The 21086-nt window shown below is 44.1% G+C and overlaps 1 protein-coding gene and 1 long non-coding RNA gene across 3 annotated transcripts; one reads left to right on the top strand and one right to left on the bottom strand.

The window, feature by feature from the left end:
- Positions 1–645: 645 nt before the first annotated feature.
- LOC122204279 lies at positions 646–1559 on the bottom strand. The gene is made up of 3 exons (XR_006195584.1): positions 1470–1559; positions 1288–1343; positions 646–760 (listed from the first exon to the last, which is right to left on the bottom strand). It is a non-coding gene; the product is annotated as an uncharacterized LOC122204279 (long non-coding RNA).
- Positions 1560–1756: 197 nt separating this feature from the next.
- Positions 1757–19971, top strand: RNF34 (ring finger protein 34). Of its 2 annotated transcripts, XM_042910490.1 has the most exons (7): positions 1757–1881; positions 5428–5558; positions 12399–12617; positions 14409–14816; positions 16310–16435; positions 16717–16918; positions 19013–19971. In XM_042910490.1, exons 3-7 carry the CDS (start codon positions 12414–12416, stop codon positions 19201–19203), a joined length of 1131 nt encoding a protein of 376 aa, XP_042766424.1. In that variant the 5' UTR covers positions 1757–1881; positions 5428–5558; positions 12399–12413; the 3' UTR covers positions 19204–19971. The 2 variants fall into 2 exon arrangements, with proteins under 2 accessions (XP_042766424.1, XP_042766423.1); XM_042910489.1 differs by lacking the exon at positions 5428–5558 and having other exon boundaries at positions 1758–1881.
- The last annotated feature ends 1115 nt before the right edge of the window (positions 19972–21086 follow it).

The raw sequence follows: 21086 nt of genomic DNA, 5'->3' as shown, positions 1-21086 counted from the left end.
ACAATATGTGACCTTGCGTGACTGCCTTCTTTCACTTAGCATCATTTTTTTTTTTTTTTTCAAAGTTCATCCATGTTGTTGCATGTGTCACTACTTCATTCCTATTTTGGCTAAATAATATTCTGCTATATGGATGACATTTTTAATCCATTCATCAAATAGTGGACATTTTACATTTGTCCACTTTTGGGCTCTGATGATTGTACTGCTGTAAGCATTCATGTACAAGAGGTGGTGTTTTTTGTTTGTTTACAGACATATGTTTTTATCTTTCCCGGGTTTATGCATAGGACTGGAATTGCTGGGTCATATGGTAACTCGACGTTTAACATTTTGAGGAACTGCCAGATTGTTTTCCAAAGCAGCTGCACCATTTTACAGTCCCAACAGCAATATACTAAGGCTCCAATTTCTCCACATCCTTACAACACTAATCATCTGTTTGATTTTAGCCATCCTACTGGGAGTGAGGTGGAATCTCATCGTGGTTTTGATTTGCATTTCCCTAATGGCTAATGACATTGAGTATCTTTTCATGTGCTTCTTCGTTAACTTTGAGGCAGGCCTGCCAGATTTCCTTCTTATGAGGGAGAATTATGGCTTTGTACTACCAGGGAGTTTTTATTGAGTTTCTTTGTGCCTAGATCATTAGAAGAATAAATTAATACTCTCTTTTCCAGCGAAGCTCGGCTGCTGCTCCAACGTGGTGAATGAAAGGCTTTCTTTGCATTTTTTCCAAAGAAGAAAACTCGGGACAGAACTGCGTAAGAAGTTAGATGACATTATCTCAGCAGTGCTTGAAGAAAAAGAAGGACGCTAAAATAGAAGCTAAAAAATAAGTATTCTTGCAGCCTGAGGAAGTGGTGTGCCTTTGTGTTAAATCCCACATGGTGCATCTAAGCAAATCTGTTTAAAAGAAATACAACAGTTTTGGTCCTCTTGAGAGGTGAGTGAATTGACATCATCCTGTATTTTTCTTTAAATACGGTGGAGTTCGAGGGGAGAGGAAGTGTGGGAAAACCAACGGAATGTCACCAAGTCGGACTGAAGAAACCGATACTTTATTTTACAACCTCAATTTTCTCTAAATAAAGTCAACTCCAAGGGCTCATCTGAATTCTCTCATTGTGTTCGCATTTGGTTATTTTGAACGTCGCTCTAAAAGAGCAGCTGGGATTTGAGAACCGTTGGTTCAAGTGTTTTCAATAAAACCTTGCTTTTAAAGCCGCGTCTTTGCGCGGCTTGCCGCTCTGCTCACCAGACCCTCCCGAGACCTAAGGTCATTACCGAGTGTGAGAGGATTCAACGTCCCGGGAGGAAATCCAGAGGTGCTGCTCTGACTGCTATTAAAAAAAAAAAAAAAAAAAAAAAAAAGCCTTCAAACCTACTTTCAAATTTACCACGCCCCTTCCTGCCTGCTCAGCCCTGGAGACTTCATCACCTAGCCCCAAAGCTAAACCTCCGCTTACACAGGTTCCTCAGGGGACGCTGACTCCTATTTCAACGACCCAACCAAGAAATCCGCCCCGGCGGGTACCGCCCGCCAACGCCCAGACCCGCCCAGCTCCGCTCAGGGCGGAATGGAGTCTTCCTCCGCCTACCCGGCAGGCCAGAGGCCCCGCCCCGCTCCCGCCACCTCATTGGCTCTGGTGACCGGCCCCCCGAGGACTGGCTCCGGATTGGCCGACTGCGCCGCCGCTCGGCGCTCTTCCTGGGGGCGTGAGGCGGGCGCGACTACGCCCCTGACGTCGGGACGCTAGGTCGCCGCGGGAGGCGCCGTAATCGCCGCCCAGAAGGAAGGAGGGCGGCTGTGCGAGGAGCTGCTATGGTGCTTAGTTCCCCGGCAGAGCCGACCGAGACGCGGCGGTCGCGGCCATGAAGGTGAGAGGCCGGTGGGGCCGGGCAGTTCCTCCTCGCCTCTCCTAACTGGCCGGGACGCCTGAAGCGCCTTCCTTTAGCCTCAGAGGTGAACCCCGCCGGCACCTCGGAGAGCTCCGCTGAGGGGCGTCCCGGGCCGGCGTCCGGGCCCTGCCCGGCCCGGAGCGGAGATCCCGGGCTCTGGGACCGCTCCAGCTCCCACAGCGCCTCCCTGCAGCGAGCCTGAGGAGGCGGGGAGAGGCCGGGAGGCCCCCGCGCTCAAGCCTGGTGGGCCCGTCTTTGCTCCTGGCCCTGTCCTCTCCCTCGGGGGCCTGAGGCAGACCCCCCCCCCCCCCCACCCAGTTCCCGCCTCAGCCGTCCATGCTTTTGCCCACAGCGTGCCCTCTCCCGTCCCGAGTCCTTGAACTAACCCAGATGTCGGGAACACGGCGGGACTGTCGCAGGATGCGAACTGCAGGACGAAGGGAGAAGGAGTTAGTGCGGGGAGTCGTGAGGCTGGGGCCAGGCCAACAGGTTAGAAGTGCCTCGGGGCGCCCTTGCGAGGGATTTCAGGCTTATCTTTGGGGCCGTGACCCAGAGCGCTAGCAAACGAGATGTGTCTGCATCGCCACTAGGTACGCAGCAAGTAATTTGACAGCTTGAGTTCTTCAAGGTGGGCGTGAGAGCGTGGGAACATCAGTGAGTGAGAAGTTTAAGGAAAAGGGGAAGCGGGGAGACTCTGGCCTACTTTTGGGAGCTGATTTTCTCAACTTGATCGCCGAGAGTTCTGCAGAGCTCCGTGTACGCGACAGTCAATCCAGGTGTTGATTCGTTAGCTGAACTCCAACCAAGTGGGGTAAGGTGATCCTCTTTCAGACCTAGACGATTTCGCTAATCCCAGGGAAGAGGTGTGCTCGTTGTGGGTAAGGAAAATAAGCGGGAACTGCTGGCTTAAAACAGAACCTTCACAAAAAAACCTCCAAGGTGGACCGTGGAGGATTGATAGGGAGTGTCAGGCGGCCAGAGAAATTTCAGCAAATATTGTGTGTTGGTAGGAGGGAGACTTGCTGAGTTGGGAGTAATTGAAAATGCAGTCCACCTTTGAGGAGTTTGCCAATCTAGAGAGAAAAGACCTTCTCAACCACATTACAAAGCAGAGTATGATGCAAGGTATCAAAACCTCAACGCTCAGGAGCAAGAAAGGATGTTTCTGGCCTCAGGAAATAAGGAAGATTTTTGGAAATAGATAACTTTTTTTTTTTTTTTAATGTTTATTTTTGAGAGGGAGAGAGAGAAAGAATGAGCAGGGGAGGGACACAGAGAGAGGGAGACACAGAATCCGAAGCAGGCTCCAGGCTCCCAGGTGTCAGCACAGAGCCCAACGAGGGGGCTCAAACTCTCTAACGGCGAGATCATGACCTGAGCCGAAGTCAGATGCTTAACCGGCTGAGCCACCCAGGTGCCCAGAAATAGATAACTTTGCGAACAGTGTGTGAAAGTATGAAGATATTGTAAGACCTTTTTAATTCACATTTTTGTTTTAATTTATTTGATTTGACAGGGAGAGAGAGCATGAGCAGGGAAGGGGCAGAGCGAGGGAGAAAGCGAATCCCAAGCAGACTCCTCACTGCCCAAACCCACAAATCATGAGATCGTGACCTGAGCTGAAATCAGGAGTTGGATGCCCAACCGACTGAGCCACCCAGGTGTCCCTAACATATTATTTTTAACTTCCTGGTATAGTTATAAAATATTTTAACTTAGAATGCCTATTAAAATACCTAAAACTAGCTATCTTCCCTGAAAATTATCATCTTGCTATGTTAAGATTCAGAAACAAAATAGGGGTGTGTGTGTGTGTGTGTGTGTGTGTGTGTGTGTAGATATTCTCAAAGAATGTCGGTATCTTGAGGAGTATTAAATTTGTGGCCCATCAGTGAACTACATGTGGAAGGAAAAGAAGTAGGGACAGGTCCAGTATTGAACTTTTTAATCAAGTTCTTTAAAATCAATTGAAGTGGAAGATACTGCTGAATCGAAATTTTAGAAACAATGTTTGGTGGTAGGTAAAAATGTAGCAAAGATAGATATTTTTTGAAGCAAAATGGAGACCTAAATAGACATCAGTCTATTTAGACTATCAGAATTTAGGATGTAGAATTTCCTCCTTTGTGGTGTATGGTCTGATCAGTTGATAATTAAAAAGGCAGAATTTCTGCAAATTTTATTTCAGTTGCAGTTTCCGTAAGAAATCTTCCCACGTTTTAAGGAGCATGTTCTTCTCATGTGGCTCTAAATAGGTTAAAGATTTTTGATAATTATCTCAACTGTTTCTTCTGCCTTGTTTTGTTTCTTCTGGTAGTCCTAAGTTCTGTAGGAAACTGTAAAACTTATTTTACATCACTAGTGGTGAGGTTTGAAATATCTTTTCATGTTGTTTAACACAAGGACGTTGAGTTTTAGCAAACAAAATTGTTGGGAGTTGAAAACAACACATATGGTGAGTGAATTCTCTGACGAAACTTTCCTTGGTGGAAGAATTGAATTCCTGCTTGGTCCTAGTTAGCTTCATACAACATCCAAGAAAATTAATATTCTTCAGTCTGAAACCTGGAGGTAACTGTATAATGTATTTAATTGAGAGTTATGGCAAGCAACTCCTAGGAGATGGCATTATTATTGCTCTTTACCTATTTTAATCAAAAGCAAATGATAAAGGGGTGCCTGGCTGGTTTAGTTGGTGGAACATGCAACTCTTAGGGTCGTGAGTTCAAGCCCCATGATGGGCATAGAGCTTATTTAGAAAAAAATGATTTAGACTAGGATCGTTAGTTTTCTGCTATTTTCAAATCCATCAACTTTCTCTCTCATTGGCTGTCATTTAGTCTTCATGGAAACCAGCATGGCTTTTTAAATTCTTCATTCTAGTTTGCCTAGTTACTATTATATTTGGTGGAATCATTAAAAGGGATCACACCCTGATGTGGTTTAGAATAGGATTCAAAATTTGCAGCAAACATTTTTTAATTGAGCATTTTGGAATTATTTTACCTCCGCAGGGATTCTAGAAGCACATTAGATCTCCGTCCCTCCCTCCCTCCCTCCCTCCCTCCCTCTCTCTCCTTCCCTCCCTCAATCAAAGATGGTTGAACCTTGAAGCCATTTGAAAACTCTGGCACTCTGCCAGAAAAAAGGCTGGGCTTTTGGTTTTGCAAAGATACAGCATGTTTCCTCTTGCTTTTGTTGACTGAAATGATGATTCAGAGTGGGCTTATATTGTGTGAATCTGAGGAATCTGAGAGAGTGCTTATAAAATTGGTGGTGTCTCATGGAAATAAATGTCAGAGCACTGGAAACTCAGTCCCACTTGCATGCACATTGTTTAGATTTGTGGATACACTCCCCTCCTCTGTACTCCTACAGAGGGAAGATACTTTCTAACTCATCCTCTAGGAAGGAACAATATAAGACAAACACTTTCAGCATTTATGCTATCAGAGAAAGAAGAGAACTTTTATGTAGGTAAGTTTTAGCACAGGAAGCAAACGGTACTTTCTGGAACTTTCTCAGATCTGTCTTCCTGTGGGGTGGTGGCATTGTGGTCAACTAGACGGCAAGCAACTATTGGTCTGCTGTGCTGGTGACTGGCCTGTTAACAAGACCAATAGGCGACAGAGCTAAAGTCATGCTTTCAAATTGGTGTAAGTAAAACAAACGTTTAAATTTCTGTTTGTATTATTTCTTAATTAGTGCTAAATTGGGAGTGAAAAAAGTCATTATTGCCCCCCTTCACCCCCAAATCTTGGTGTACTGGCTTTGGAAAAAACACAAAAACTGGCATTGGATACCAGAATAACATGAGATCTAGGTGTCTGGGCCAGTCCAGACAGGAGGCTTTAGAATTTAATTTTTTTTTTACCACGGAGCATGTAAGTTTTTAGTATGATACCTAGTTCTTAGCTAATACAAGCCAGGCAGGCCATGTCCCATGAGTATTCTATTCAGGAGCAATTTTGGCCTAAGGGGGTATGTAGGAAAGGGCTTAGATTATCATGAAAATCATTTATTTTCACTAGTCATTGAGGAGTAGAAAATAAACTGCAAACACAGTTAAATTCCCTGAGTTAGTTTTGTGCCAGGCATAGGTAGATAGTTGTTTTGTTCAGTTAGTCTCCATTTCTGAACTACATTTATGGTCCAGGGAAGAAATGTTGCCATCTTTACAGATTGTTCCTTCCAACCTCTCGGATTCATGTAGTTTAGCCTGTAGAGTCTTGCTCTCAGCCATGGTCCCAAGTAGGATTTAGAATTGTTAGTCACATAAGCCCAGATCATAGCTGTAGTTTTCAGAAATCCAGACTTTGGCTTCACTCACGGAAGGGTAGCTTTTTGTTTTAATAAGCAAAAGATGAATGGCTTAAATATTAAATATTGTTTTAATAAGCAAAAGATGAATGGCGTAAAAAAGGTGTAAATATCACACCTTTTTCGAATGGGGGCAGAGTAACAACTCAGTGAATTTAATGCAAATTTAAAAGCCAAAGGGCTGTGCCTTGTATGCTGTCTAGGAATTAGGTTTGCTCAGAAAATCTAGGAGGAAGTGGAATAGTTTGGAAAATATGCTTCAGTCTTACTACCAAAAGGTGAACAGAGAATGAATAAAGGAAAAATAAGGGAATGCAGGCTGCTTAAACTGGTGGAAGATCTTAAAGGATAGGGAAGACCATGGGAAAGAACATGAGCCTGGGTCTCTAAATCTAAAGCTTTTAAAGGGAAGATGCAAAAAGAGGGAAGCTCTTTGGCTGATATCTTATGAGACACGGGAACTGGGCTCCAGGGACATAGAGGCAGAGTCAAGAGCTCAGAGGATCAATTGGCATGTTCCCTCTCCACACCCCCCCTTCAAGAGCCCACATTCAGTAAACTTGGGAAAGTGCTCTCTGAAACACTTCCCTAATTGCTTTTATAGATTCTGTCACTCAAAAATTGGGACTGTTACCCCAAGTAGTAACAAAATCTGGATAGATTTGAGAGGGGAAAAATAGGTGTAGGACACTTCAAGCATTATTAGGTGAACGTCAAGGTGACAGTTGTGAGGTAGGAATGCCTGTGCCCTGAGGGGACGTGCAGAAAATATTGAGGAAATTGGGATGTTAAGGGAAAGTGCTGGAAGGTGAAACATACTAAAGGGGGCAAGGAAATGGAGTTCAACAAGCCTGGGGGGATTCACCTTCTGGATGGATTCTTCAACTTGCAGGTGAAGGACAAAAATAGTTTGAACAAGGGCTGCTTTTGACCCAGAAATCATTTTCTTTCTCCCAGTGTTGGGGATTTCACACAAGAAAATATGGAGAGGAGTACTTTGGGAAATAAAAAGTTGGGGCCAAAAAGCAAAGAGTAAATAAAATGACGGAATAAATTAAAAATGAAAGAAGGCACCAAATTTCAACAAAAGTTCCAGGCCAATATGTGGAAAGGAACTAATATAACAATTAGATAAAATTGTTAAAAACTCAGCCAATCCTTTGTGAAGGGACTAGGGGAGACCATAGAGGGAGAGGAAACAGTGGAGGCATGTCCTACTCCTGCAGGGAAAAATTATCCACAGATTATGAGGAGCATTTGGCTGAGGTCTTGGTCCTGGAACTGGAGAGGTACAGGCTTTGGAAGTAACCACAGCCTCTTTTCGTCAGCACTCTGCTGAGAGTGGTTTTCCAGCTGAAACCCTGTAGACAGGAAACAGAAATCGCCTAAACTGAGCAGGTGTTAACCTTGTAACCTTTGCTGTAATTTGAATCAAGTGGGGAACTTAAAAAAATTCGGGGGGGGGGGGCGGTGGGGGCTGGCTGGCTGGCTCAGGGGAGCATGTGACTCTTAGTTTCCCGGTTGTGAGTTCGAGCCGTAAGTTGGGGGTAGAAATTACTTAAAAAAAAATAATCTTTAAAAAAATTCTGATGCGTCAGGCTATACCCAGACCAGTTAAGAATCTTGGGCTGGGACCCAGGCATCGGTATTTTTTTAAGGCTCCCCTGTTGAGTCCAACCACTGTTTTCAGGGCCATGTCATAGGCCTGTGCAGTTTCCTAGCAGGAGACCAAGGCAGCAGCCCCCTGGAACAGAACTAAAAATCCCCGCTCCCAAGAAGTTGGGGAGATCGAGTCACTGAAGAGAGATCATCTGCACTTTCTGCACTGGGGTGCCAGAAAACGTGGGGTTTAAGGGGGAAATGGAAGTTAATTTTTAAAAATTCGCTGGATGGGAAAGAAAGGTCCTTCAAGTAAAATTAGTGCCTGGGGCTTCCACGATTGCAAATCTCTGAACTTTGAAGAAGGTTGGAGTATTGCAAATGCTATTGTCAGAAGATAATAGTCTAAGTAGGTAGGGTCACCCTGAAGTGTGAGTATTATTGGGAAATTTTGTCTAAGTTCTCAGTGCTGATGAGGCTGAGACCTAGTTCTTTTTGGTGTTTCTTCTTTCCCTCTGCTATGGTCTTTGGCTGAGTTATACTAAATATTAGGTTGTAGCAACCTATTTTTGCCTGGGACAACACTTTGGGGGTTGGCTTGAGCTTTTTTATTTTGTAGTGTGATGACCAAAAGAAGATAGGAGTGTTCTTTTCGTTCTTTTCCCTTCTGGGGAATGAAGAGGAAATTCCCTCCCCTTTATAGAAACGAGGAGTGGGAGAAAGTTGTTACTCCCAATATTGATATACGTATAGGGATTCTACCTGTTTTCCCAAAATTAATCCTTCTATTCATAAGAGCTGTGAATATTTGCAGCCTAGAATTGTGATGATTCTACTCATTTATATGGTTTGAAAGTGTGTATCCTTCCTTAACTCTGGTAAAACTGCTTTCTGGTAGAAGGAACAAAATGTGACAGTGCTGCTTTTTATTGAGCTCACATCTGAGATTTCGTGCCTGCTGGGTTAGAGTCCTTACCTTTAATACTTTCTCAAAAAGATGCAATTGGATCTTTCTGGGTAGCATGCAAAATGTAATATTACATTGCCTTTAAAGAGGTAATATGAAGAAACCTTCTACACGGTTATTTTCTTATCAGTCGTGGTGGAGCTAGATGTTGTGCAAGGAGGGAGTCGTGTCCACAAGGAACTTGCAGTTGTTTGCGGAGGCACATCATCAGGAATCAGAAGGGTTATGGATAAAAGCCAACACAGCTGTTTAACTATTGTAGCTAGGCCAGCAGGAAGCAGAAGCTTACTGAGAACTTTACTTCTTTAAACTCCTGGAATGAAGAAGAGTTTATCCCAGTGGTGCTTTCTGCAATTGAGGTATTTCCTTCCCAAAAATGTTACGTGCAAATTATATTTATTCCCCCCAATGGTAAACTTGAAAACCATTATTTTATGTATTTTTAATTTCATTATAATTAACACAGTATTATATTAGTTTCAGGCATACTGCACATTGAATTTTTAAAAACATTTTCAGTTTTTAGAACTCATTTTGTGTGTGTGTGTGTGTGTGTGTGTGTGTGTGTGTGTGTGTGTTCGTGTTCTAAGTAATCTCTGTGCCCAATGTGGGGCTCAAACTCACGACCCAGAGATCAAGGGTCCTATCCTCTACCAAGTGAGTTAGCCAGGCACCCCAAGAGCTCATTGTTTAAAGCACTGAGGATAAATCTTTTGCTAAAAGAAGGCTTCATTTAAAATGTGTTTTTACAGTTTTATTGATATTGACCTGCAATGTTACATTAGGTTCAGGTTTGTAGCACGGTAACTAGACGGACTTGTCACCTCCATATACTGTGCTGTGCTCCCCACAGAAAAGAACACTCACTTTCAGTGAACTTAATAAATCCGGATTTTCATATTTTTATGTTTAAACATACCGTGACTCTCAAGCCTGAGGTATATATTTGTTTAAAGGTATGAACTATTAATTATAATTTAACCTGACTTTTATTTATTTTATTTTTATTTTTTTTAACATTTATTTATTTATGAGACAGAGAGACAGAGTATGAATGGGGGAGGGTCAGAGAGAGAGGAAGACACAGAATCCGAAGCAGGCTCCAGGCTCTGAGCTGTCAACACAGAGCCCGATGCGGGGCTCGAACTCACGGACCGCGAGATCATGACCTGAGCCGAAGTCGGACGCTTAACCGACTGAGCCACCCAGGCGCCCCATTAACCTGACTTTTAAAGGCATCACTGTTTCTCTAGAATTATAGGGTGTGAAGCCATATAATACTCACGTCAGTGACCCTGCTACTTGAGACTGTTTGAACCCTGTATTGTGGTTTCCTATTGCTTTACCTTCTCTTTTCCCTATATTTGATGTAGCATTACTTGTGGGAAGTAGCAAGAATAGCATGATCCTTCTGTAGCATTCTAAATAGCCTTTTGAGGTTGTTTAGAAAAAACATTTTTAAGAGCTTGTTGGACAAATAACAAATGTTTGATAGAGTTAGATAATAAAATATGGAAGTATGTGGCCATTTTAACTAATAAGATCTCATCCACCTGGACTTCCATTACCTATCACATTATCTAGAGTCTAGAATATGCTTAAGAATTAGGACAAGGGGCAAAAAGTTCATTGGTTCCAAACACTACAGCTTTTATACTTTTGTTTGGGAAAGTACCTTGAGCCCTCACTGAAAATATATTTTCATATATACTTCTGACATGCTTGGCTATCAGCTTTGTGAGTCTGCAGTAATAAAGGGGGTTGCTGGAGGTGAGTATAATGTTAGCAGTGGTGCCTCTCAGAAAGGGAAGAGACTAGAGAAAAACCCAAAAGGCAATACGTTAATTTCAGGACATTCAAATGGAGTGACAAATAATCCTTACACCCTGGAAGGTCATGATGGTTATCCAGTCATCAGAAATTGTGTTTAGTATTTTCCGTTTGAAAAGATAGGATCACTGCTTTTATAAAAATATATTTTTAATGTCAAAGCAATGTATTCTTTTTAAAGAGTTTGGAAAGTAGAGAAAAGCTGGAGAAAATAAATGTATACAAATTACATTAAAAACCAGAGCTTCAGTTGGCATTTTGATGTTTTTCCCAGTCATTTAAAAAAAATTAAAAAATTGTATATGCCATAGTTTATTAGGCATGGCTGTGAGTGAGAACAGAAGTTTAATGAAATTAAGTAATTTGAATTTATATATTAAAAAAAATGTTTATGTTTGAGAGAAAGAGAGCATGCATGCAAGTGGGGGAGGGACAGAGGGGGGGACAGAGGATCTGAAGTGAGCTCTGCGCTGACAGCAGAGAGCCCAATGTGGGGCTCAAACTCGCAAACTGCAGGGTCATGACCTGAGCCGAAGTTGGACGTTTAGCCGTTCTGCTGTGCTATCTAGTGCAGTGGCCCCAGTTGAAGGTTGCCAGATGGAAGACAGGATGCTCAGTTAAGTTTGAATTTCAGATAAGCAACAAGCAGTTATTTTGGTGTAAGCATATCCCACGTGTCACACAGCCTGTACTTCTGTTCAGTCATTCATGTGTGTGCATGCACGTGTATCTGTTTCAGTGTGTGTGGAGTTTTTTGGGTTTTTTTTTGTTTTTTTTTTTTTTTTTTTACAAAATTGGGTATATGTTGTATCTTTTCCTTTTGTTTAATGATGTGTCATGATTTTACCCATTGCCAAGTATTCTTTGAAAACACCAAAAAATGATCTCTTTCCAAAGAGCTTAAATTTGTGATGCTTAAAAGAATGATCTTTCAAAACCACAGTGAGATCTTGCCTCCCACTTACTAGAATTGCTATTATCAAAAAGACAGGAAATATGTGTTGGAGAGCATGTGAAGGAAAGGAAACCTTAGTACACTGTTGGCAGGAATGTAAATTAGCGCAGCCACTATGGAAAACAGTATGGAGAGTCCTTGAAAAGTTAGAAATACCGTAATCCAGCTATTCCACTTCTGGGTATTGACTTGGAGAATATGAAAACACTAATTCAAAAAGATCTGTGCAACCCCCATGTTCATTGCAGCATTATCACAATAACCAATGTAGGAAAACGACCTAAGTGTCCATTGGTGAATGATGGATATTATGTGGTTAATGCATACAGTGGAATACTACTCAGCTGTAAAAAAGAAGGAAATCTTCCCATTTGTAACAACACAGTTGGACCTTGAGGGAATTATGCTAAGGGAAATAAGTCAGGCAGAGAAAGACAAATACTGTATGATTCTACTTACATGTGGAATTTAAAAAACAAAACAAATGGACACACTCACAGATACACAGAGAACAGACTGCTGGTTACTGGCGGGGGGGGGGGGGGGGGGGGGGGAGGGTGGTAAGAGGATGGGCGAAATGGGCGAAGCAGCTCAGTTGTATGGTGATGGATGGTAACCGGACTTGTGATCGCTTTCTAGTGCATCCAGGTATTAAATTGTGTACATCCAAAATTCATTATATACCAATTTTGCCTCAATTAAAAGAATAATCTCAAAGTTACTCAGGGCAAATGAGCCTCTCCAGAATGGCATTCCCGGAAGTTCCTAGAGAGCCCAGGTTCCACTCAGCTTTCAACTGTGGTCTCTACTTGTGTCCCTTTCCAGGCGGGTGCCACGTCTATGTGGGCTTCATGCTGTGGGCTGCTGAATGAAGTCATGGGAACTGGAGCTGTCCGGGGCCAGCAGTCAGGATTTGCAGGAGGCACCGGTCCATTCAGATTTGCACCAAATGCTGATTTTTCCACTTACCCACCGGCACCTACGGAAGGGCCTAATATAGTTTGCAAAGCCTGTGGACTTTCATTTTCAGTCTTTAGAAAGAAGGTGAGTTGGGTGAGATGTTATCTATAAAAACATCACAATTCTTGATTGTATGTTATTTTGAATACTAGTGAATCTTTTTGTGAAAAATATGAAAACTTTTTAAGTTTTTCCTATTACCTTATGTAAAGCATTCCCACCTTTAAAAAAAAAAATTTTTTTTTAATTTATTTTGAGAGAGAGCATGAGATGGGGAGGGGCAGAGAAGAGGGAGAGAGAGAATGCCAAGCAGGCTCCATGCTGTCAGTGCAGAGCCTGGTGTGAGGCTCGAACTCACAACCATGAGATTATGATCTGAGCCGAAACCAAGAGTCAGACGCTTAACTGACTGAGCCACCCAGGCACCCTAAAAATATAAAAAATTCTTATTAACCTGAGGGGTGCCTGGGTAACTCGGTTGAGCCTCTGACTCAGTTTCAGCTCAGGTCATGATCCCAGGGTCGTGGGATCGAGCCTCGTGTTGGGCTCTGTGCTGAGGATGGAGCCTGCTTAAGATGCTCCTTCTCTCTCTCTCTCTCTCTCTCTCTGCCCCTCTCCCCTACTCTCAGGAGTGTGCTCTCTCTCTCTCTTTTAAAAAAGTGCTCAGGGGCGCCTGGGTAGCTCAGTCGGTTGAGCGTCTGACTTCGGCTCACGGCATGATCGCGCGGTTTGTGAGTTCAAGCCCCACGTCGGGCTTTGTGCTGACAGAGCTCAGAGCCTGGAGCCTGCTTCAGATTCTGTGTCTTCTGGCCCTCCCCTGCTCGTGCTCTGTCTCTCTCTGTCTCAAAAATAAATAAAACGTTAAAAAAAAATTTTTTTTTAAAGTGCTCAGTTGAATGGACTGTATTACTGCTCAAGTGTCCTGACAAGGTATTGTTCTCACATTACTCAGGCATCTTCTGAGCTCTGTAAGCTTTATTCCTCCTGATGATGCTTGTGTTCTGGAGCAAGGGATTTCATTAGTCTGCAGTTTTGTTCAGAGGTGATTTACTGTAACTGACCTCGTGTTCCAAAAAATGTATCCCTATCCACCTTCTTCACTCAAGTGAAGAAATAAGTGTAAGGTAACTACTGTGTGGAGGTTCAACATGAAACAGTTGGGCTACAACACTTATTTTCTCTAGGACGGAAAGTCCTTTTTTCTGAGCACCATCATATTGTGAGGCCATCTCACAGTCTTTGATCGTCAGTTCAGTCCTCTGAAACACTTCGGGAACAAGGTGTTAGCTGGTGGGAACAGTGCAGCAAGTAGAAAGGGTCACGTCTTCGTGTCGTCCCTAAGCTTTGCTTGTGCAGTGGCTTTGAGTGTGATTAGGCCTCGGCAGGGTACAGGTGACTAGAATAGTGAGATCCTTTGTTTGCTTGGAACGACCTTGAGAGATCATTTGTCTTTCTCTTTCCTTTTCCCTGTGTTGGGTCCCCTGCCCACCTTGTCTTTAAATGGGGAATTTCACATAGGAAAAGAGCAGGAAGTTTGTGGTGGTGCTTTCTGCTCCACGTGGTTCGAGTCAGCTCTGTTCTGCTAATTACATGTTTGCACCAAGGGGTGGAAAGGTTTTAATTCATTAACACAAAAGTATGTGTTTTTCTTAAAGGGCTGTTCTTGAACTTCTGTGGATCCAAACTGCCTGAGCAGGGAGTGTTTCGATTTTCATGGCCTCGGGAACACGGAAGTGGCTATGAGAGTAGCCAGGTGCCATGGGAGACTCTAGAAGAACTAAAATTGAATTTTCTAGAAGGCGGGAAGAAAACTAGTGCTTTCCCAGGGGCCTGTAGGTGGCTGTCATTGACTGCTTCTTGTCTCTGTCTCTCCAGCATGTGTGCTGTGACTGCAAGAAGGATTTTTGCTCCGTGTGTTCAGTCTTACAAGACAATCTCCGTAGATGTTCCACTTGTCACTTACTACAAGAGACGGCCTTTCAGCGCCCACAGTTAATGCGACTAAAAGTCAAGGATCTCCGGCAGTATCTCATTCTTCGAAACATCCCCATTGACACCTGTCGGGAGAAGGAAGACTTGGTAGATCTCGTTCTCTGCCACCGCGGGCTGGGCTCTGAGGACGACTTGGACACGAGCAGTCTGAATTCCTCACAGTCCCAGACTTCTAGCTTTTTCACACATTCATTTTTTTCAAACTACACAGCCCCTTCCGCTACCGTGTCTTCGTTTCAGGGAGAGCTTATGGGTGGAGACCGGACCTTGGCATCTGGAGCGCTGGCACAGGTACGAGGCTGGGATTCCCCCCAAGGGCCTGGCGTGTCTGCTCGGCCAGATGCGGTGGGGTCTTTACGGCTTCGTGAGCCCCTGTGGGAGCAGAGATTGCACACGCCTCTGACTCCTGTGCACGCGGGCTCTCCTGGGGGGCACAGAGCCTCGGTGGCAGGGAGCCCCAGAGTCAGCTGTCTGAAGCTCAGCAGTCTCTTGACTCTAGTTGCTTCAGTTTCCCAAGACGTGAAATGCTGTTAAACTAATGACTGAAAAGTAGTGCATCAATGTTTGTAGGCTCATTTGTCAGGGACCACGTACACGATACAGTAAGTTAACCTAATGCCCCGTTGCCTTGCGACAGTAAAATTGCTCTAATTCTAATTTAGATAATGGGAGAAAGCCATCTGAATTAGTCAAAGGATGTGATTATTTACTAATTTCAGAGAGATGCCACGGTAGAATATTGTCCCAGTGGGGTCCTTGGGCATTCTGCGTGAATAACCTGCAAGGGCTTGTAATTAATATTCAGTTTGTACGTATGAATGACTCCAAAATACTGAATGGATTGTTTTGAACACTTCTCTCCACATTTAATTTTCTTCTCTGAAGAAAGCAGTTAAAAGCAGAGGGAAATCGGGCCTACCTACCTCTAAATGGTCATAAAGTAGAGAAGTCCAAGCTAGGAATTTTATTAATTTTCCAAATGAGAGCTGGCATAATAATGATGCAAACATACGACACCTCTGACTTTTGTGCCGTTTTTGGTTATAGGACCCCACTTGGGAGGTGTGGGTCTTTGGGTGCTGTGACATGGTGCGTGTGAACCAGTGAGTGGGGTGGAATGTTTGAAGCTGGGAACTGACCTAGAGTATTGTAGAGCTATGGCCAAAATCAAGTCTGAAGAGAAAGATAGGAAAGATGGCACATAACCCATGCTGAAGGTCTCTGTGCTCTTCCTAAAGAAGAGTACCTCTGATTGTGGAGGCATTTCTGAAAACTAGAACAAGCAACGGCCCTCGGTGAGGAAGTCTAAAAACCATTCTTTGGAGTCAAAATGTCTAAGTTCTTGTAGTGGGATTGAAGTCTTTCAAATCAATTGGCCCTGCTGCTTGGGCTGGACCTGGAACTTTAGTTTGTCTCTGTGTCTCAGACCAGCCTTGGCAGGTCCTTTGAGAACAATGCGGTGCAGTTACATATACTTAGGGCTTTGGCATTTGGTGACAGGACCTTTCTCAGGGAGTTAATACTCTGGTGAGGTTTTACAAATTCACACACACACAAAGGAATATGGGTTTTGAGATAACTTTATGGAAGGTAAGTTGTTTATGAAGTCATGTAGGGCCCAACTCTTTGGAGCCCAAGGTCACTGTGGAGTATGCCAGGTGTTGGGGTCATTCTCGGGGAGGATCTGTGGGAAAGGTTTTCTCCAGTGCTAAATATTGACAAACAGGGTGGATGCCGTTAGGATAATAGGATTCCTAACCTGATGAGATCGATTATGTGTGTAGGTGCAAAGTGAAATAGCTTCAGCAAACACAGAAGAAGAAGAAGAAGAAGATGATGATGATGATGATGATGATGAAGATGACGAAGATGATGAGGATGATGACGATGAAGAAAACTTGGAGGAGCGGGTGAGAGCTCCTGTCAAATTTGGTTTCCTTGACAGGGGAACCTGGCAGGCAGGTAGAGTGCCCATGCGGCCATGTGCCACATTAGCCCAGGATGTTTCTTCTGGTTTGAATGTAGCATCATCTAGAAGACACTTCAAGAACTGACGCGACGTCTGGGAAGAACACCAGGGCCGGGGGTGGGAGGGCAGTGGGACTGCGGGGTGAGGGGAGCATGCAGTCGCCTGGCTGTGGGAGGTCTGTGCTTGCAGGAATGGAGCTCAGGAAGCCCTCTGTGATTGCAGATGCCCGGCCTCTCCAAGAAGCGAGTGAGAGCTTCGCTCTCTGACCTGTCGAGCCTTGACGAGGTGGAAGGGATGAGCGTGCGACAGCTGAAGGAGATCCTGGCTCGGAATTTTGTCAACTATTCTGGCTGTTGTGAGAAATGGGAGCTGGTAGAGAAAGTAAACCGGTTATACAAAGAGAATGAAGAAAACCAAAAGTCATGTAGGTTTCTTTTTTTCTTTTTTGCCTCTCTGGTAGCCTTCTTTTGGCTTTTAAAAACTGGCTGTTTCTGCCACAGTGAAGGCACGTTTTTGGCGAAAACTACCCTTTTATTGAGCGAATTAGATGCAGGAACCTGTTTGTCGATCTGTTAAGTAGTAAGTTTATTACGTGATGTTGGCTCTGAGATCACTAATGGCAGGTGAGTTAGGTAATCGTTTGTCAGTCTCGTTTTCTTCGCCATAATTTGTGAGAAGTCTGATGAAATTTGTTGTCTCTCTAAAAATGTGTGTTTTCTCACTGACCCCTCTGGCAGGCCAATACTTCGGTTAGCTCGGTAGCTTTTAAATCCTAACTGGGAAAAAGAAATTCTCTACAGCCAAGATGTTAAGTAGTTCTTAGCATCAAGCATCAGGTTTCTGTGTAAGTTGTGAAAAGCTGAGGTTAAGAATTCTTCAACTATTGACCGATGAAGCGTGGAGCAGAAATTCTCAGCCAGTAACAGGGCCAAGCCATAGAGCGTTTATAGGCAAGAGAAAAGATTTTGGTGGTGTTTAGACCGACAAATACTATTTCTATCTAAACAGCCCTCCCATCACTAACTTTTCCATCTTGAGTCTTTTGTCTTTAAATCTGCTTATAATACAGCAATTATTGATAAACAGGTTTATGCCCAGAATACACAGTAAGTGTTATGGCATCCCTATTGCTGAGGTGATGCCACAGTGGCAGATACACAGGTCTTAATCCTCAGAGCCTTCAGAGGTCCCAGGCCTTGGCTGGGAAATGGAATCCTCGCAGTGAGGGGAGAAGCCCGTTTACTTAGCAAGTGTAAGTGCCAGCTGCGTATGGTGAACAGTGGTCACGCGTAGCCGTCCTCACCCCTACCCCCCCCAGGAGTTTATGGTAGAGGAAGCCGTGACGTGCACGTTTGCCAAAGTGCCTTTTTCAGTTGATTCACTGCTTACCCTTTCCCTGGCCCAATCTCCAGGTGTGTGGAATACTCATTTTGTTGTGAGCACAGCTGGAATCTTCCCTAGTTTGACTGGCTGAAGCCACTTAGGTTGAGACTCACCCCGACAGTCTTACCTAATACCCTTGACAGACCCTGGCTCCTCTGCTTTATGCTCAGAACTTGTAAGAGTTGGAAAGAAACTTCCACGTAGGAGAGGGGACCAAAGCCTAGACTCTGATTTATTCAGTAGCCCTCTAGTGTCTTCTCCATTGGCTCATCCATTGTCTCATCCCATGCATCCTTTGTCCCCAGCCCCTGGCTTACAAGAATCTCCTGATTGTGGCATTGTTATTTCTCTTAAATCCAGAGACTACTGGCCCTTGAAGGTTGAATTCCTCTTCTAACTGTATTCGTGATATATTGATCCCCTCTACAAGCTGTAGAAAGGGAAGCCTCAGTGTCCACAGCTCCATGGACAAATCTCAGGCTGAGGTGAACTTTTTAAAATTCATTCAGCACTTTTCTTAACCCAGGTTGGATTTTCTCAGAACCCAACCTGGGCCACACAGCAAGGATGGCTTATCCATTCATTTCAAGTTAGAGAGACTCCAAATGTACCTGGGTGACCAGGAATACAGTTGGTTTTTGAGATACTTCTAAACTTTCCCCCAGGTACAGGCTGCTTGATGTACTTCATAACTTTTCTATCAGTGTGGAAATAAAGGTCCTACTGAGATGAAGCTCTGGACACTGACTTTTCCCAAGGCCACACAGTTGGGTTGGAAATTCCAGTCGTGCTCTCTGAGGCCCATTAGTAGGGCAACATTGGGTCTCCTCATTTTCACTTACAGAAGTAATTTATCCTTATCGCAAAAACTTGGAGTTACATACAGACAAAAAACAGAAATCAGTAGGTAACATTTGTTGGGCATTTCATAGCTGGCCTTAAGCATTTCTCACTTATTCTCCACAATACGAGGTACAGACATTATTATCACTGCCATTTCCAGCAGAGGGAACTGAGGTGCAGAGAAGTTACAACCCTGGGCTCATTCGACGGCCGCTGCGGTCACCCCAGATGCCTGCTGAGCGCCCGTCGGGCAGCGCGGTGCCTGCAGCCCCAGCTGTCTGTTGCCTTTCAGATGGTGAGCGGCTGCAGCTGCAGGATGAGGAAGATGACAGCCTGTGCCGTATCTGCATGGACGCCGTCATCGACTGTGTCCTGCTCGAGTGTGGGCACATGGTCACCTGCACCAAGTGCGGCAAGCGCATGAGCGAGTGTCCCATCTGCCGGCAGTACGTGGTGCGCGCCGTGCATGTGTTCAAGTCCTGAAGCCCAGGTTCTTCCCGACAGGACGCTCGCCCCAAGCTTGATCCCAGACATTTCAATGCACAGAAGGGACTGGAAACACACTGTTCAGAGGCTGAGACTATTTTTAAAGATTATTTTCACTACTAGGGACAGAAAGATTCGATCCTAAGTTGTGGCAACATTGGTCCATGCCATGCACCTATCAGCCTGTGGACAAGCCGTTTCCCAGGTTTTGCTGGGTTTCATCCCATGTCCATGATCACTGATTGCTGACGAAGTCAGACTGCTTACAGCGTCAGCTACTGCTCCCTTTGGAGAACACTTATCCTGTTCTCTTATTTCTCCTTCATCCTATTTTTAACTTAAACTACTCAGATGTTTGAGACTTCTGTTCTTTGGATGAGATCACTGTCCACAAGTGGCCAACACGGTACACGCTGAGCAGTGGCCTCTCTAATGTTCACTTTATTAGTCGTGTATATTTTAAATGCTACTATTTGATGAATGTAAGTTTCCACATTGTTGCTATTTCTGCGTTTAAACGTAATTGGGAACAAAGGACATTCTATAGTCAACTGCCAGGGCCTTAGACTCAACACATCCATTTCTGTTCAGGTACAGCTTTTTAGAGTAAGGGCTGCCTGTAGCTTCGTTCATTAGAGAAGTGTGTGTGTTAAACTCTTTATTCACGTGTAACCAGTTTACACTGTTTTGTATAGTGAAAGTGTATTTTCAGTGCTACTGCTAGCTAATTTGAACTTTAGGAATAAAATTAGATTTTAAAAAATGCTTTTGCTTACATTGTCCTAGCCAGTTTCTAATTCACTTGGGTACAGCATGAATGGGTGTCTGCGCCTGGTGTAGTACCTTTCTTCACATGGGGACAGGAGCACCTTCAAAGCCTTGCAGTGATCTACCTTTGCTGCTGACTCCCCAGTAAGGTTAACTACAGATTTGCTGTTGACTATGACCAGGTGTTGTGCCGAGTGTTTTCTAGTGTTCTCTAGCATTCTGAAATAGATGTTGCCTTGCTTTGCAAATGGAGAAACTGAGAAGTTAAAGAACTTGTCTAAGATCTTAAAAAGTGGCCAGGACACCTGGCTGGCTCAGTTAGAAGAGCATGGGACTCTAGATCTTGGGGTCATGAGTTCAAGCTCCATGTTGGGAGTAGAGCTTACTTAAAAAGTGGGTGAATTATTTGGGATGTGAATGTCTCTTAATAGAGCTGTTACCAAAAAAGTGATAATAAAATATTTGATACTTGAAAAAAAAAAAAGGAAGTGGCTAATGTCAGAATTTGAACTAGGTCTGATCTTAAACTCTTCTACTACCCCCCAGCAAATGAGAAACCTGACCCGAGCTTATGCAGAAAGGTTCCTGGGACACGAATGATCTGAAATTGCTTTTCTTTTAGGTCTAACTCTAACCAGGGTGGTGTTGAGACCAGCTGTGGACTCATTCCCACTGGTAGTGGGCAGGTGTGTTTGTAAGAAATGCCTGACTTCTCAGCTGAGTCCTGTTGGGTTTTATTTTTTGATTCTGCAGTGGGTAGCACACCTGCCTTTAAGTGCTCAGGATCTACAAGTGGGGGCAGATAGAGAAGAAAGTTGGCCTGGTTGTGAAGAAAAACATACCTTCCCCCCTTTTCTGGATTTTAGGGTCAAAGCATACAAACCAAAGCCTCGTGGATATTTCAGACACCCTTCTCTCCTGTTGGCCTACAGAGCCCAGGGTTGGTGTTAACCATAATTCACAGTAAGCAGCCTGAGCAGATCATTACCACACCACAGAACCAGTGAAAGCCCAACCCCTGCTGAAGCTGTAGGAGCACTTACCCTGTACCTTTCATCAGACCATGAACTCCAGAAATTCAACCTCGTCCACAAATCCCTAATTTGGTTGAA

Source organism: Panthera leo, chromosome D3 (genome assembly GCF_018350215.1).
Source record: "Panthera leo isolate Ple1 chromosome D3, P.leo_Ple1_pat1.1, whole genome shotgun sequence".
Taxonomy (NCBI): domain Eukaryota; kingdom Metazoa; phylum Chordata; class Mammalia; order Carnivora; family Felidae; genus Panthera; species Panthera leo.
This window is presented reverse-complemented; position numbering and strand designations above follow the sequence as displayed.